Below are 17,615 nucleotides of genomic sequence, written 5' to 3'. Positions count from 1 at the left end.
ATGACCTCAAGGGGACAGTATGTCATCACTTGCGACCTTTGTGATAAACCTACCAAGCAATTCTGTCAAGTCAGTTTATGTGTGGATTGTGTAAGTAACCATGTGGACAAGCACCAGTCTCTCACACACGACATTGTTCCGTTCAAGTCCAGAAAGATACAGCTAGTGTTTCCTGAGTGTGAATTCCATCCCCACCAGAGATGCGAGGCCCATTGTCAGCAGTGTGATGTTCCAGTGTGTATCAAATGTTTTCTAAGCAATCATAAGGGTCATAATGCGATTGAATTATCAAAAATAGTGGTGAACAAAATGAGAGATATTGAAACCGAAACAGAGGAAATTGAGATCGTTATCCTTCCAAGATACATGAAAGTTGAAGCTGAAACCAAAGTTAAAGCTTCCGAGTGTTCTGCAAGATATAATGAGCTGGAACAGAACACACAGAGGTACAGGGAATTATGGCACAAGAATGTGGACATTATTTTCAACAACCTTAGCTCTTCCATTAATTCAAAGAAGAATGATATGCTTACCAGTCTAAACAACCATCAAACTTTACTTTCATCTTTGATCCTTGAAATTCAGAAAACAATCGAACGAAACAAAGAAATTTTAAAGACGAACAAAGTGTCCCAAGTCATCAACTACGAATCCAAACTTAAGGAATATAGGTCAACCCCTTCTGATATTAATATCAAAATTCCCTCCCTTGAGACGAACACAATTCCAGGAGTTGAACTAAATATAGAGCTAGAAGAGTACAGGGCTATATTAACGCAAACGTCAATTTCCAGTCAGATAGAAGAAGCCAATTATTATTCCACGAGAGAGCTACTGGATAAAGCTAGAGTTGTTGCAACCATTCCTACCGCAGTAAAGCCAATATGGAGAGTAGCGTGTGTAGGTGATAATGCTGCTTGGGTTAGTGGAGATGACATATTAATGAGACTTGTTGACATACATGGGTTTGTGCAGGATATTGTCAAGACTACTTCTATGGAGAAACCTAGTGACATCACAGTGAGTAGACAAGGTCGTTTGGTGTACAGTGATGCTAAAAATAAGACCGTGAATATTGTCAGATATGGACAAACAGAAGTAATGCTTACTATACCGAAAGGATGGAAACCAAGAAGTCTGTGTTGTACCAGATTAGGTGATATTCTGGTCAACCTGTATAATGGGGGCCAAAACAAAATCGTCCGTTACCAGGGAAAAACTCTGAAACAGGAAATATATAAAGATGATAATAATAAAGATATTTTCAAAACTGGTGAATATAGGCTGTGCATAGCAGAAAACAATAATGGAGATATTTGCGCCTCTGATCTTAATGCAGACATTGTGATTGGATTGAATTAACGCGGGAAGAATTCGATTTCGATATGATGGGGCACCGGCTAGAAGACAGAAGGCATTTGATCCTAGAAAAATCGCTACAGACTCTATGAATCGCGAATCATTGTGACAGATTACAGCAATAACTGTCTACACATTCTTGATCAAGACGGACAGTTCCTTAAATTTATCGACAACTGTGGAATAATTGACCCCTTTGGATTAAGTGTGGACAGTAAGGGAAGATTAATTGTGGATAGGGTTAACTTTCTCAGAGAAACTGAAGGTGATTCAGTACATGAAATAACCATGTGTACATTATACACCTGTATATCTGGTGTTTTTCTCACTGATTTACTGATTTTCTTATCTAAAGTATGTCGAGAAAATATCATCCAATAAAACACAAGTAAAATTGATGCAAAGCATCAAATCGGCTGCTAACATATTAAGCATGACAAAAAAGTACTTTCACAGAGCAAAAAATCCCTTATGGTGTCTCTTTCTGTTATTTCTTTTTATCAGAATCTCCTAATATATAGCTTTATATTTTTAAAGGAAATGTTTGAGGCGCCGTTTTGGTACACTGTATGTACTGCCAAAAAGTGATAACACCTATTCGAGTAGGTGATATCACCAATTCAATTGGTGATAAACCAACAACTTTGTCCCTTTGACTCTGACCTTGGCGTTTGACCTATTTTTAAAAAAAAAATTACTTGGCTATAACTTTTGACCTACTTTTTAAAAAAGCTTTTACCTTGGCTATAACTTTATTCATACATGTACTTTTTTTTTAAAAAAAACTTTTCCCTTGGCTATAACTTTTTGAATGGTTAGGACTAGCTAGGGCTTTCATACTTCACATATGTAATCTTTGTGACATTAGACCTTTCTTAAAGTAATACACGCTGTAATCTCTATCTCTTATCATTCAAAAGTTATGGTCAATTCAAAGTAAAGTTTAATTCTTTTAAAGTATGTCAAACTTGAATGTCAAGGCTGCAGCGTAAAAATCATATTTAGTGTACATGTATTTAGAAAGGCATTGACACAAGTTATATACACGTGTAATATAAAAGTCCTATCTCGTCACATTCAAACGATATGATCAAGGTTAAAGTTTTGAAAAGTTTGTCAAACTTCTAGGTCAAGGTTAAAAAAAGTGTACATGTATTAAGGAAGGTCCTATCACAGGTGCATGTAATACACATCTCTAATATAATATATAAAAGCCCTAGCATCTCTTCTCATTCAAAAGTTAAAGCCAATTCAAAGTAATGTTGAAATTTTTGAAAATAGAAAAAAAACATAAAGTTAAGTTCGTACAGGTTCAAAAATCTTAGTGTATTTAGAAAGGTCTTATGATCATAGGCACTTGGGGTATGGACCCCCCCCCCCTTTTCCATTTTTTTTTCTTTTTAAATCTGGGTTCGAGTCACCTTTTTCCTATTTTTCTATTCTAATATGCACTATATGTTATCAAAAATGCAACCCTTTCGTATCTACAAGCTGTTTTTAAAAATGCCGTTTTCCACTGATACGTTTAAAGATTTTATATGTATCAGTGGAAAACGGCATTTTTAAAAACAGCTTGTAGATACGAAAGGGTTGCATTTTTGATAACATATAGTGCATATTAGAATAGAAAAATAGGAAAAAGGTGACTCGAACCCAGATTTAAAAAGAAAAAAAAATGGAAAAGGGGGGGGGGGTCCATACCCCAAGTGCCTATGATATAATTTACTGCTTTAAAAGGTAGGATTCTTCTCGTATTTCTTGTATTTTTAAAAAAATTAATGAAATTTTCACAGAATCAAGAAGACAATATCACTAAGTGATGGTACATGTATCGGTAAGATCAAGTTTGACCGTTTTATTTTAGAGGCAAGGTCAGGCCAAAGTCATTTCCCCTAGACATTATGTACAAGTAAAGTTGATGAAAAGTGCAAGGGGGGGGGGGGCAGCTAGAGATTTTTTTAAAATCTACTACAACAAGCCCAAAAAGGGGAAAAATACCCAAACTCGAAAATCCTTTTTCGTGGGGGGGGGGGGGGTTGGTTGGTTAGGTACGGATTCTTTCATACAAAGAGCTGTACAATACTACATTATCCTTAATTGACCTTACTGTAACTATAGAGGGGGGGCAACCTGCCATAAATGCAATGAACATTTTAAATAGTAAAAGGATATGTTTGAAAACAGGCAGACCCCTCTGTTGCTACGTGCCTGTATTTTGGACACAAAATGGGGGGGGGGGGGGCTTGGCCTCTAAATCCACCTTTTATTTGAGTTGAAACACATGCAATTCGATACACATTCCTGCATTGCCCTATTTTCTTCTGCTATTGAATGAGCATTACTCTTTCAATCTTTCAATCGGTGTATAATGCCTATGGCTATTTTATCGGCCTATTTGCTGATTTGGCCAAATTCAGACAGTCATGTGATACACTGTACATGTCATGTGGTTTGAAGAACCAATAGGCTTACTTTAGCTATTCCAGTTGACGCCATTTTGATCTTAAAATAGTAACAACCGGAAGCACTGGGTAGCCATTACTGCATGCGATTTTCGGAAGGATATTGGATCCTATAGTTAAATCGTGGTAAGTAGTATTTAATGGACTTTGTTGTTGATGACAGTGATGTGTAAGGTATTTTTGTGTTTCGATATAGTTTGTGCTATGTCAAAAAGATGTTAAAACCAGTTCATTTATTTTAAATCGATGAAGAACAAATTAAGTATATTTGCACGAGAAGGTCGCTGCTTTGGTATTTTCTTTGATTCCTTGGCATCATGAAGAAATATCACGGATGTAAACATTTTAAATGAATTTTTGAATGCTATTAATCTTTATTGAACTGTAAAATATTCTCTGTAGCATTGCACATTTTCCCACGTATTTTTTAAAGAATAGGAAGATTGGTCAACACAGAATGTTTCTTTAAATCGAATTACCTGCCTTGATATAGTCTATTTCTTTTTCGACTAATCACAAAAACATGTATTTTTACATACATATGGATGTATGTGGAGGCAATTGGACAATAAACTTCTGAATTAAAGTTACTATAAATATTTTTTTTCTAATTTTAGAAGTTTACAAATTACAGTGACACAGTGAGAAATTACAGAGTGACAAAGTGACTGAAATTTCCATAGAAGGTAAATACATATTTTGTCAAGAAAGCATTAACTGCTTTTATATGTTTCATATTTTTATTTATTTTTTTTTTATTTTCTTTCATTCACTGTCTTCGTCTTTTATTTTTAGTTCATTTTTCTTCATCTTTTAAATTTAGTTTATTGTCTTTGATTTTTTGTGTGTCAATCTTCATTTTTGTTTTGTTTGTGTTTCATTTTGCACAGCATTTGTGGTAAAAATTGAGTTAACAATTACTTTTGTCACATTAATGAAATCCTTCCGTGACGTCATCCACCATTTTGCTTTCTTACCTTTCTCTGACCACTTGATATCATGACTGAGTCAAAACTTAGAAAATTTTTAAACCTGCCTGCACCAGAACCATCTGGAAAAAAACTACCAAGCTGTAGTCCTCTCTGACACTAAGGGAAAATGGCTCCAAAGAGCAATCACCAACAAGTGTGATATAATTTGGTTTCAGAAAGTTCTAATATTTTTCCAGTTTGCAGGCAAATGACTTGGTAGGGAAAGAAATTCTACATACAAGTATTTTATCTTCAGTAATGATAATTTTACACTGTTTCGCAGAATTTCATGGCACTTAATAACAAATTTTTAAAGCATATCCTCTAAATAAATTGACAAGAGGCCAAATGGCCTTAGTGATCACCCGAGAATAATAAAACAGTACAATACAGCGATGTAAAAGGATCTATATTATAAAAGTAAATACCGGTATGTAAAATACAAGCCATGAGCAAAGAAAAAGATTTTCCAAGAAATTATGATGATAATAAAATGTTTACACACAATGCACAATATAACACAAAAAAAAAAGATAGAAGACTGAAGTACATATAAATAGATGACTTAAAAAAGGGAACTTTTAGAAGTCAATTCAAAATTAAAGGAAAGAAGCATATTACTCATTTATTAAAGTAAGATCTTTACTTTATTATCAAAAATACTAGGAATGGTCAAAAAAGTCAAAAAATTTCAATGACTGAAAAGGTTTAATGTGAAATAATTTATTAGAATTGTAAAAATGGATATTATTGAATTCTTTTCAAGGTGTAGAAAATCACAAGATTTCATTTTCTTTCAATTTACTATTTCACCATTTTATTCAACAATTTGAATATACATCAGTCGCATTCATCACTGTCTTATTATTAACGGTAATATGTTTATGTCTTGTGCATGTTTTAAAATATTCATACATTGTTTATATTAAAGATTTTGGTGTAAAGCATGGTAAAGTGTATTGCCTAAATGTTCATTTGAAATTTATGAAAGATATATATAAGTTATAATATTTATAACTGTATCAGCCATACTTATAAATTTTATATTTATTTCATCACTTATTTATTGCTAATAACATCTATGAATTATATTTTACATTGTATACTTGTTTCATAAACTTAGGAGCTGATAAGAACAGGATTATAATTCTCTAAACAAACGATATTTTAGGTTGTTTACTGGGATGATATAGATTGGAAGAATGACAGTGAGTTTCAGTTAACAGAGAGAGATCAGAGATGAAGATTATTTTCTATTTGAAAAAAAAACTATAGAAGGTATGAAGTAAGAGTTATCTTTCATTATAAGACTTACTCCTTCAATAATAATATTGAGTTACTGCCCTTTGGAGTCAACTTCCACTTGAGGTAGAGGTTATAAGATGTAATTTCAATAACAATGGGAAGGATAACCAATGAAATTCTTTCTATTTATAACTAAGTTCTGCACTTTAGGACCCATTGATAATCATTATATTAACAATGTTTTCTATTTATTTTTTAAGTGGAATAGCTACTTACTTTAGATTTTTTACCCGCTATTGGTGAACTGTCTTTGTTCTTCAAAAAGACATGTTTCTTTGAGGAAAGCTCTAATTAGTGTATATGTTAAGCTTCTGTATCTATTATGAAGTTTGCCATATATTAGAACCATCCTGACAAACCTGAAACCTGACAGATTATTGGTACATGTATGTATATTGTATGTATGTGTAGTTTACCAGATGCATGTAGCTTTATTGAGTTTTACTATCTCCATAAACACAGTGATGGAGCAAAATTCTTGAAGGGGACAGTTTGGGGTTGGGGTTAATGGGCCCACAGCCACAGCTTTATAAAATCTATTCTTATATGCATATTTTGGACACAAAGAAGGGGGGCTGGTCGCCCTCTAAATCTGCTAGTGAAACAGGTGATTATTGGATAATCATGAGAAGTATTATGTTTTTATCATAAGTAAATGTAGTGTGAAATAGTTGTATTGAAATGTATATATTACGTAACATTATATAGGAATTATAATACTTTTCAAAATTAATTTATTAATATGGACTTTTTTTGCAATCAAGCCAAAGAGAAATAACTTGTAAATTAATGGAAAATGAAAAGAGATAGCAAGAGCTATCATCCTTGTCCCAGTATATGCACATTACCATGGTGATGTGCAGGTAGAGACCACTAGTACTACCTTATATGGAAGACAATTTTTAACATGTGATGATGTTTTCGTCACACCCATTCTCCAATCAACTGAATGAGTCCGAAAGCATGACAATCTACAACGTGTTTACATTCAATAGCAACACATGTATGGTTTTCGTTGGTATACTGCATAATATTTACTTTGTCACTGCGGAAAAACTGTAGAGCTTCTTTTTCTCTTTATATATATATAAGAATAAAATTTAAAGACTATAAATTACAAAGACAATGCTCCATGCTCACATTCAATATTGGAGTTGTTTTAGATGATTATAATAATATATAATTTCTTCATGCAAATACCATACAAATGTTTTTTTTCATTTAAATATAAAACATGTTCAGATAATATTGATTGACTTACATAATAATTGCGGACCTTACACTGCTAGTCTTAAACTACTGTATGAACACATATATTTTGTGGAAAAAAAAAAACCATACAATAGTACCTACATCGATCCCTTTGAACAATGGTTTAGGCTGATGTATTGTATAATATTTTAGTTCACTGTTGATATAATTAAGGCTTCATAAAGCAACTTTAATAAATGTGAACATAGAAATGAAAGATTACAAATCATTTTTCATTCAGAAATCTCAAGATCTGAAAATGAGTTTTCAAGGGACAATTCAAGTTGCCCTTAATTTTCAACACAACAGACTTGTAAAGTAAACAGATAGCTATAATTTACATGCAAATTTATGCTGATGTCAGAAAATCTAGTGGGCTCGACCTGTTGTAAGTTTATTAATATTATATTCTTTTGTTGCTGTAATCAAGATCCAGTACGTGGTATATAGTTCGTGTTCTGTCTGTCCATCTGTCTGCATGTTTATCAGTGTTAGTCTTTTTCAACAAAAAATAACTTTACTCATAATTTTTATTGGATGGGGCTTTATGGCTTTCTTATTTCTCAGGTGTATTCCTTATGACATGACCATTCTTTGGGTACCACTAAATTTGACCTCTTGACCTTGACCATAGATTTTGACCACTGGTTACAAAAAACCCCAAACATTAACCTGACCATATCTTAATATCTTGACGGTACGACCGTTAGAGCGAGCGCAAACTCTTCTATTGTTTTAATTTAGATCGGGCTCGTCAAACCGCACGTGACATTTGGTGCGTCTAGACTCTGACGTCACATGACGTCGTATATAAGTTGCAATACCAAGAAAAAACCTGAACAGTGCTGAAAGTTAACGAAGAACGTATTGTTTACTATTTATCTTCAATATGTATCCGTTATATCAGGGCGAGTAAACTTTTTGTTGAACATTTGCCGTTATTCTTGCGAGAACGTAGCTAAAACAAGTGATGCATTGTGGGTCCAAATTGCTGCGTCAAAAAATTCTATTCAATGAATGTGCAGTAGTCCGAATTTTTAGGTCACCTGAGTAAACTCAGGTGACCTATTGCTATCTGTTTTCGTCCGTCGTCGTGCGTCGTGCGTCGTGCGTTGTGCGTTGTGCGTTAACATTTGAACATTTTCAGCTTCTTCTCTGCAACCACTGAACCAATTTCAACCAAATTTGGCATAAAGCATCTATGGGTGAAGGGGAACAAAAATTGTGAATTTTATGATCCCTGCCCCCCTGGGGCCTGTGGGGTGGGGCCAAAACCACTAAAATTAGTGCAATCTTTAAAAATCTTCTTCTTTACTCCTGGACATCAAGCAGGCAAACTGTTTGCATGATTGTAATCAGCAATGAGTCCTCTACCAAAATTGTGAAATTCATGGCCCTGGGGTCAGGGGTTCTAGTGCTAGGGTGGGGCTAAATAAGTAGGTAGTGAAAATGCATTATTTCTTTGAAAATCTTCTTCTCTGCTCCTGGGTATTAAATAAACTAACTAAGTACATAGTTATGATGAGCAAGAGTGCCTCTACCAAAATTGTGAATTTTATGGCCCCAGGGTCAGGGGTTCTGGTGTTAGGGTGGGGCTCTATTGATTATATAGTGAAAATACATGAATTCTTTGAAAATCTTCTTCTCTGCTCCTGGGTATTAAATAAACTAACTAAGTACATAGTTATGATGAGCAAGAGTGCCTCTACCAAAATTGTGAATTTTATGGCCCCAGGGTCAGGGGTTCTGGTGTTAGGGTGGGGCTCTATTGATTATATAGTGAAAATACATGAATTCTTTGAAAATCTTCTTCTCTGCTCCTGGGTATTAAATAAACTAACTAAGTACATAGTTATGATGAGCAAGAGTGCCTCTACCAAAATTGTGAATTTTATGGCCCCAGGGTCAGGGGTTCTGGTGTTAGGGCGGGACTCTATTGATTATATAGTGAAAATACATGAATTCTTTGAAAATCTTCTTCTCTGCTCCTAGGTATTAAATAAACTTACTAAGTGCATAGTTATGCTGAGCAAAGGTGCCTCTACCAAAATTGTGAATTTCATATCCCCAGGGTCAGGGGTTCTGGTGTTAGTGCGGGGCTCTATTGATTATATAGTGAAAATACATGAATCCTTTGAAAATCTTCTTCTCTGCTCCTGGGTATTAAATAAACTAACTAAGTACATAGTTATGATGAGCAAGAGTGCCTCTACCAAAATTGTGAATTTTATGGCCCCAGGGTCAGGGGTTCTGGTGTTACGGCATGGCTCTATTGATTATATAGTGAAAATACATTAAATCTTTGAAAATTTTCTTCTCTGCTCCAGGGTATTCAGCAGATGAACTACCAATATAGTTATGATGGACAAGGACCCATATCTTCCACAATTGTGAATTTCAAGGCCCCAGGGTCAGGGGTACCATAGAGGGGGGGGGGGTGTACTTATATACTGAAAATGAATGAATGGTTTGAAATCTGCTCCTTGGTATTAATCAAATATCAAGGCCTAAGGGTCAGGGGTTCATGTATGGTAGGGGCACTACTGATTATTGCTGAATATTACTGATTAGTTGAAATGCATTTTGTGTTCCCTTACCCTGCGTATGGGTATTAAGTAAACAAACTAAGCAACTGCTAAGTGTATTGTTATGATGATCAATGGTGCCTCTTTCAAAATTGTGAATGCCATAGCATCTGACTTAAAACATGAATCAAATTCAATCACTGGAAAGTTGTTGCATAATGCTCAGGTGACCTATAAGGCCCATGGGCCTCTTGTCTCTTCACACAGGCGTTGCTTTAAGAGCTCGCAGTGGCGAGCGTTGCTTCGCGACGCTCGCTGCGCTTGCTATGAACAATTGGTACTAGGGCTTTCATAATTCACATATGTATTCATAGAGATTAGACCAATTGAACAGGTATAATTTTTTTTAACCTTTTGACCTTGACCTTAAAGTTTGGCCACTTTGTGCAAAAAAAACTTTAACCTTAACCATAATATTTTAAAATGTAAATACTACAGCTTTCATATTTCACAGGACCTGGAGTTCTTCTTGTGAAAAGACCTTACTCTTGATACAAACAATTTTGACCTTTTGGTTTTGGAGTTTGACGTGCATTTGAAAAACTTCAATCTCAGCCTTAAGCTGCTATACTGGGGGATCAGTGTTTCACAAAAACATCTTGTTTTTCTTTTAATCAAGAGCGAATTTCATTTAACTCTTTTTATTTAATTTCTTTATCATCTGTTTTAGTTGTCAAAGGTGACTGACTTCTTCCAGCAAATTATGAAAAAATTTGGGAATTTCGAGAAAGTCAAACAGGTCCAGTCAAGGTAATTTAGTAAAACCTTAAAATATATTGAAAAAACTACAGTTGTGACTTACTCTAGTCAGATCTGTATTTTTGTAAAGGAAAATGTGCACTTTAATTTATCATGTTTATAGTTACATTTTTTGTGCAATTATAATCAAAGTTTTGGGGTTAATTATATAGTTTTTGTCCTGTTTATCTGCCTGTTTGTATGCAGAAAAATAACCTTGCCCATAACCAATTTTGAGTGGGTGCATACGAATCTATGGCATTTCGCTTATTTATGCTTAATATTGTTTATTCCTATTATAGGACTATTGTGACCACTACGTCTGATTTCCATCCATATCAACACTGCAATATCAAATGAATAATGGACCCGTGATTATGCGTGGGTTATATTCTTCACATAAGACCACGTCTACATTTGCTGCTCTTAAGTTGGTCGTTGATGATGGATCAGGTGCCTTAACACAGGATAAAGCAGTTAGCTGATGAATGATGGTCAACATACATGTTAACTCTCCCGATTTAGGCGGGAGTCTACCGCTTTTTCACTCCATCTCCCGCCTACCGATTTAATTCAGAAATCTACCGCTTTTCTACAAAAGCTGCGTCTAAAGTATTTTTGGTTCGCTTGGGTATCCATTTTTGAAGCCACTCTCATAAAATCTCGCTAGATATCGCGTGATTTGACTCGGAATCATACAAACGCTTTTTTTGTACATAGATTTCAAGCACGGATTTGACAACGACAACATCATAAGACTACCAGTGATTACATTGGTTACGATAAATTAATCAACATCCCTGCCATGAAAAAGGAGATATAGCTTTTAAGAATTAGATGAAAACATTTGACATCGTCTTTAAAAGCACAGAAGCTCACAACTTTATCAATAAAGTCATTAGAAATCACTCGATTGACCAAGCCATGTGGCACATCTCTACTTTCGTTTTCGATCATCGCAGGAAATCTGATTTATATAACGAAAGATACGAACTTGTTTTAGATCTAGATTAAACCATGCCATCATTTGTTTTGTTTAAAGACTGAATGAACATTCAGAATTATTGCTTCTAGGCTATTTCAGCAAAGATCACTCTTCAAAAGGCTAAGTAAAGCAGCCAATCCAAGCAAAATGATGAGCATGAAAAATATTTGAATTTGTACAATTTATGTCAAACTTAAGGTGTTTCTGTCTTCTTCCTTGCTGTTGATATTTAAGATTGATTAGTGTAGGTACCTGATTTCATTTAAGGCTTATAATATACATGTATATTACATGAAAGATATCGATAATCCAAGCGTTAAACAACACGCGCGCAATGCTACCGCTTTTGAGGTCTGAATCTCCCTCTTTTTCATCACAATAGGTTAACATGTATGATGGTCAACCTCTACCTTCCTCCTTGTGAGAGCTACAATGTTTTAACTGTCAACATTGAGAGTTTTGTGCTGGCTGACTTTAGCCTAAGTACAATAGTGATCAACACTGTGAACTGTGATTTTATATTGTGAATTCTGTGTGCATTGACTCTGGTGATTAATCGGAATTATTCCACCAGCAATTGGTAAGAAAGTCTACCTTACAGCACTTGTTTACCTAACCAGTATATAGTCAAGAATTTATAAACTCCCTGCTTGAAAAGTAATGGAGGGTATATTAATATAAAGCTATTGCAATTTGGATGTCTGTGTAATTGTTCATCTGTCTGTTTTGTATTATTATCTACCGTATATAGTGGTACATATAAATTGAAAACAAAACATTTGTGCCCTGCGTCCTTATTGTATTGGTAATTGATATAAATCATAAGTTTAAAAATTCAGATTCTTATACTAACACCATTGCACTGCACTAGTACTGCATCATACGTAATTATGTATATTATTTGACAACTGCTGATCGACTGGACTGAACAGATGTTGACAGAGCTGTGGTAGCTGAGGGAGAAGGTATACATAAAAGGTACATGTATAGGTAATGCCCCACCCCCCTTGCCCTTGTTAGTCACAAGTACATTCACATGTATATGATTGGTATTTATATATTATGTTTGTATGTTGATTAGGAAGGGTAGCTATAGATTGCATGTCTGTCTGTCTGTCATGGTTTATATTTGCAGTGAATATCAAAGTGTGCATGTATACTGACATTTTTGGTACTGAGTAGGTAATATCTCCCATAATTATACCTGCTCACTTACAGAGAGATTATATATATAGATCTGAGTAAGACTGCCCCTATTTTATTAATCACCTGCTCATATTTAATTAATTTTCTTTTCACTCACTGATAGTATTTAATTTTATTGTGTGTATTAAATATATTCATTTTGTTGTCATTGCCTTTAATTTGGAAATCTTTCAATTGTTGTTTTTCTCTGAAGTGAACTAGAGTTATTGCCCTTTATTCAGAGCATAATTTATCAGTTATATGGAGGGATGCCACACCAATTGTAATTTATAGATCTCTTAGTCATCTTTTTTAGCTCACCTGAGCCAAAGGCTCAAGTGAGCTTTTCTGATCACAATTTGTCCGTTGTCTGTCGTTGTCGTCGTTGTTGTTGTCGTCGTTGTTGTTGTCGTCGTTGTCGTCGTCGTTGTAAACTTTTCACATTTTCGACTTCTTCTCAAGAACTGCTGGGCCAATTTCAACCAAACTTGCCACAAAGTATCCTTGGGTGAAGGGGATTCGAGTTTGTTCAAATGAAGGGCCAGGCCCTTAATTCAAGGCGAGATAATGGGAATTAATGAAAATTTGATGGTATGTTTTAAAAATCTTCTTCTCAAGAACCACTGCGCCAGGAAAGATGAAACTTATGGGGAAACATCCTCAGGTAGTGTAGATTCAAGTTGTTCAAATCATGACCCCCAGGGGTAGGGCGGGGCCACAATGGCCGACCAAAGTTTTACATAGAAATATATAGGAAAATTCTTTAAAAATCTTCTTCTCAAGAATCACCAAGCCATTATTGATCATATTTATATGGAAGCATCCTCAGATAGTATAGATTCAAGTTTGTTCAAATCATGACCCCCGGGCGTAGGGCGGGGCCACAATGGCCGACCAAAGTTTTACATAGAAATATGTAGGAAATTTCTTTTAAAATCTTCTTCTCAAGAATAACAAAGCAGCCATAATTGATCATATTTATATGAAAGCATCCTCAGGTAGTGTAGATTCAATTTTGTTCAAATCATGACCCCTGGGGGTAGGGCGGGGCCACAATGGCCGACCAAAGTTTTACATAGAAATATATAGGAAATTTTTTTAGGAACTTTTTTTTTTTTTAATCTTCTTCTCAAGAATCACAAAGCCCTAATTGATCATATTTATATGGAAGCATCCTCAGGTAGTGTAGATTCAAGTTTGTTCAATCATGACCCCCGGGGTAGGGCGGGGCCACAATGCCTGACCAAAGTTTTTCATAGACATATATAGGAAAATTCTTTAAAAATCATCTTATTAAGAATAGCAAAGCCAGGATTGGTATTGGGACTACTTTTGGATTTAAATTATTAACTAATAAACCAATTTCTCTTTTTTCCTAGCCACAGTGCTCAGGTGAGCGATGTGGTCCATGGGCCTCTTGTTAAGCACTGGTCTCAACATGGAAAGACCAATATTACATCTTATTAATTTTATATGAATTTTTTATCAAAGAAAATGAAAAAGATTCCTTTATATTCCAATTAAATTTTAAAATTTTTGATTTAAAAGTTTAATTGCTGAAAATGAATGCATATAAATATCTAAATAAAATATGTAAAGAAAGGCTAGATTATGGAATTCCATATATGACAGCCGACTGCTTACTGCCAACTGCTCACTGCTTCCTGTCAACTGCCACACATATTTGAATAAAATTTCATGCTTATATCGAAATTTAAGTGAATTTAAAAAAAAAACAGGCGTGGATCCAAGAATATTTTCCACAAGGGGTCCACCCTAATAAAAAAAATTCAACCCAAGAAATACAAAAGTAAACCAAATTAACGTAAATTCCTTTATTAAACGTGAAAAATCTGGAAATTTTTACATTGATTTTATTTTGCGAATTCGGGTCAAAATGCTTTTGATTAATTTTTACGTTTCAAAATTTTGCAAATGACCACTGCTTTCTTTACATTTTTAGGTCACCTGAGTAAACTCAGGTGACCTATTGCTATTTGTTTTTGTCTTTCATTGTTCGTCATGTTTTAACATTTTAACATTTTCAGCTCCTTCTCTGAAACCACTGAACCAATTTCAACCAATTTTGGCTTATATCATGTATGGGTGAAGGGGAACTACAATTGTGAATTTCATGGTCCCTGCACCCCTGGGGCCTGGGGGGGGGGGGGCAAAACCACTAAAATTAGTGCAATCTTTAAAAATCTTCTTCTTTACTCATGGACAACTACAGGCAAACTGTTGGCAATTGGTTGTTATCAGCATTGAGTCCTCTACCAAAATTGTGAAATTCATGGCCTCAGGGTCAGGAGTTCTAGTACTAGTGGGTGGGGGATATATTGATTATACATTGAAAATGCATTATTTCTTTGAAAATCTTCTTCTCTGCTCCTGTGTATCAAATAAACTAACTAAGTATATAGTTATGATGAGTAAGAGAGCCTCTTCCAAAATTGTGAATTTTAGGGCCCCAGGGTCAGGGGTTCTGGTGTTAGGGCAGGGCTCCATTGATTATATATTGAAAATGGATTATTTCTTTGAAAATCTTCTAATCTGCTCCTGTGTATTAAATAAACTAAGTACATAGTTATGATAAGTAAGAGTGCATCTTCTAAAATTGTGAATTTTATGGCCCCAGGGTCAGGGGTTCTGGTTTTAGGACTGGGTTCTATTGATCATATAGTGAAAATGCATTAATTCTTTCAAAATCTTCTTCTCTGCTTCTGGGTATTATTTAGAATTTATATGTATATACCAGGTAGTTACCAGGTTGCATGATAAGTGAGAGTGCGTCTTCTAAAATTGTGGATTCTATGGCCCCAGGGACAGGGGTTCTGGTTTTAGGGTGGGGCTCTATTGATTATATTGTGAAAATGCATTCTATGGCATACCTGGGTCAGGTATACCATAGAGGGGAAAGGTGGGGGGGGGTTGGGTTGGCTCAACTTATATACTGAAAATGAATTGTTTGAAATCTGCTCCTTGGTATCAATCAAACATTTTTGATAAGCAAGGGTGCCTTTTAAGGCACATGGGGCTCTTGTCTTATTGGTGATTTATTTCTAAGAAAAATAGTTTTGCGAATGCGATGAACTCACAAATTGCTAAAAAATTATCTACAGCAAAAATTTCCAGATTTTTGTTACTATAGTTAAAATGCACTATATATCTTGAAAATCTTTTTATCTGCTCCTGGGCATTTAATAAACTAAACAAGTACATAGTTATGATGAGTAAGAGTGCCTCTTCCAAAATTGTGAATTTTAGGACCCCAGGGTCAGGGGTTCTGAGGTGCTAGGGTGGAGCGCTATATAGATTATATAGTGAAATTCCATTATTACTTTGAAAAATCTTCTTCTTTGCTCTTGGCTATTTTAAAAAAAACAAATTAACTAAATATGTCTAATAAATGATTTTGACACAATGATTATAATTTAATGAGTATACATGATTAAAAAAAAAGGGTAAAACAATTTTATTTTTGCTTAATTTATTTCATAGAAGCACTTTATCACAATATGTATGCAGAAACATTAATGCACCAGAGAATTAAAAATTTGCAACATTGAATACTGCATTCAAACAAATTAACAGCAAGGCAACCTCTCCTTAAGGAGTTCAAACTATTATAAAGAAAAACATCTCTACTGAATATTTTCCATGTGCTAACTGGGTGGTCCTCTAGTTCCGCTTTAATCTGCTGCTGGAGAAAAGCTGTCTCACTCTCATGTCTTTTTTCTGCCATACATGCTAGTTATAGGGTTGAAATGTGGATGACAAGGGGGCTTACTGAAATTGTCTGTACCTGTGAACCTTGCGGACAATAGTTACATAACGTCTCCTTTCATGCATTCCCCACTCCTCCTGTATGACATTTAGGGGAGGGCACTTCAGGTTCAGGTTCCATTGATTTTTTGGATAAAATCTAGGATGGGTTTAGTGATGTTTGTTTTTTTTTTTGCCTTGACAGGTTAGCATTGGAAATGAAGACAAATTTGCAAATTGATGTTTAGGGTTTTAACTTTTTGAAATAATAAAAGTGGCAACTTGCACAATTTGACAAGTATACATAGTTATGTTGAATATTAGACTGCCCCCTTCCAAAATTGTGAATTTCATGGCCCAAGGGTCAGGGCTTCTGGTGTTACGGTGGGTGCCTCTTCCAAAATGTTTAATTTCAGGGCCCTTCGGTCAGTAGTACTTTGCATGGGGTAGGGGGCTACATAGTTTGAAAATTAATTAATGATTTTATATCTGCTTTTTTGTATTGATCATTTATCATAGAATAAAATTTATGATAAAATTTCTAGAATTATGAAAAATGTGCCCCCAAGGTCACTGGTTCCTGGGGGTGGGGTGCACTACTGTTAATAAAGTGGAAATGTATTTTCTCTTTGTTACTCTGATCTACCTCTGGATATTAAGTAAGCAAGCTAAGTGTATTGTTATGATAAGCAATATTGCCTCTTTCAAAATTTTTGATTTGGGGGCAGGGTGGGGGGCACAACAAATGACAGATAAATTCATGAAAATTCACTAACATTTTATAAAGAACTTATAAAACAAATGTGCAGATTTTCATATATATATATAGGGTACTAATTAGATTAGTAATAGTGAAATCTTAGTAATAGTTACATGATGACACGAGATGATGCATACAAAATATCGTTGAGTTATTGCACGCGAGGAGGCGTTAGCCTCCGAGTTTGCAATAACGAAACGATATTTTGTATGCATCATCGAGCTGTCAATCATGTAACTGATTTATCCC

The 17,615-nt window shown here is 34.8% G+C and overlaps 2 protein-coding genes and 1 long non-coding RNA gene across 4 annotated transcripts; 2 read left to right on the top strand and 1 right to left on the bottom strand.

The window, feature by feature from the left end:
• LOC134239860 (E3 ubiquitin-protein ligase TRIM45-like) lies at positions 1 to 1,362 on the top strand. Its single transcript, XM_062721991.1, has one exon. It carries the CDS (start codon positions 1 to 3, stop codon positions 1,360 to 1,362), a length of 1,362 nt encoding a protein of 453 aa, XP_062577975.1.
• Positions 1,363 to 3,833: 2,471 nt separating this feature from the next.
• LOC134239856 (uncharacterized) lies at positions 3,834 to 6,072 on the top strand. 2 transcript variants are annotated; one of them, XR_009986310.1, is made up of 3 exons: positions 3,834 to 3,947; positions 4,439 to 4,507; positions 5,964 to 6,072. It is a non-coding gene; the product is annotated as an uncharacterized LOC134239856 (long non-coding RNA). The 2 variants fall into 2 exon arrangements; XR_009986311.1 differs by having other exon boundaries at positions 3,840 to 3,951; positions 4,442 to 4,507.
• A 5,661-nt stretch (positions 6,073 to 11,733) lies between these two features.
• Positions 11,734 to 16,586, bottom strand: LOC134239859 (uncharacterized). Its single transcript, XM_062721990.1, has 3 exons — positions 16,490 to 16,586; positions 13,203 to 13,288; positions 11,734 to 11,911 (listed from the first exon to the last, which is right to left on the bottom strand). Exons 1-3 carry the CDS (start codon positions 16,584 to 16,586, stop codon positions 11,777 to 11,779), a joined length of 318 nt encoding a protein of 105 aa, XP_062577974.1. The 3' UTR covers positions 11,734 to 11,776.
• Positions 16,587 to 17,615: the final 1,029 nt, after the last annotated feature.

Source organism: Saccostrea cucullata, unplaced genomic scaffold (genome assembly GCF_032062105.1).
Source record: "Saccostrea cucullata isolate Sc308-1 unplaced genomic scaffold, CSIRO_AGI_Scuc_v1 ctg2714, whole genome shotgun sequence".
NCBI lineage: Eukaryota > Metazoa > Mollusca > Bivalvia > Ostreida > Ostreidae > Saccostrea > Saccostrea cuccullata.
This window is presented reverse-complemented; position numbering and strand designations above follow the sequence as displayed.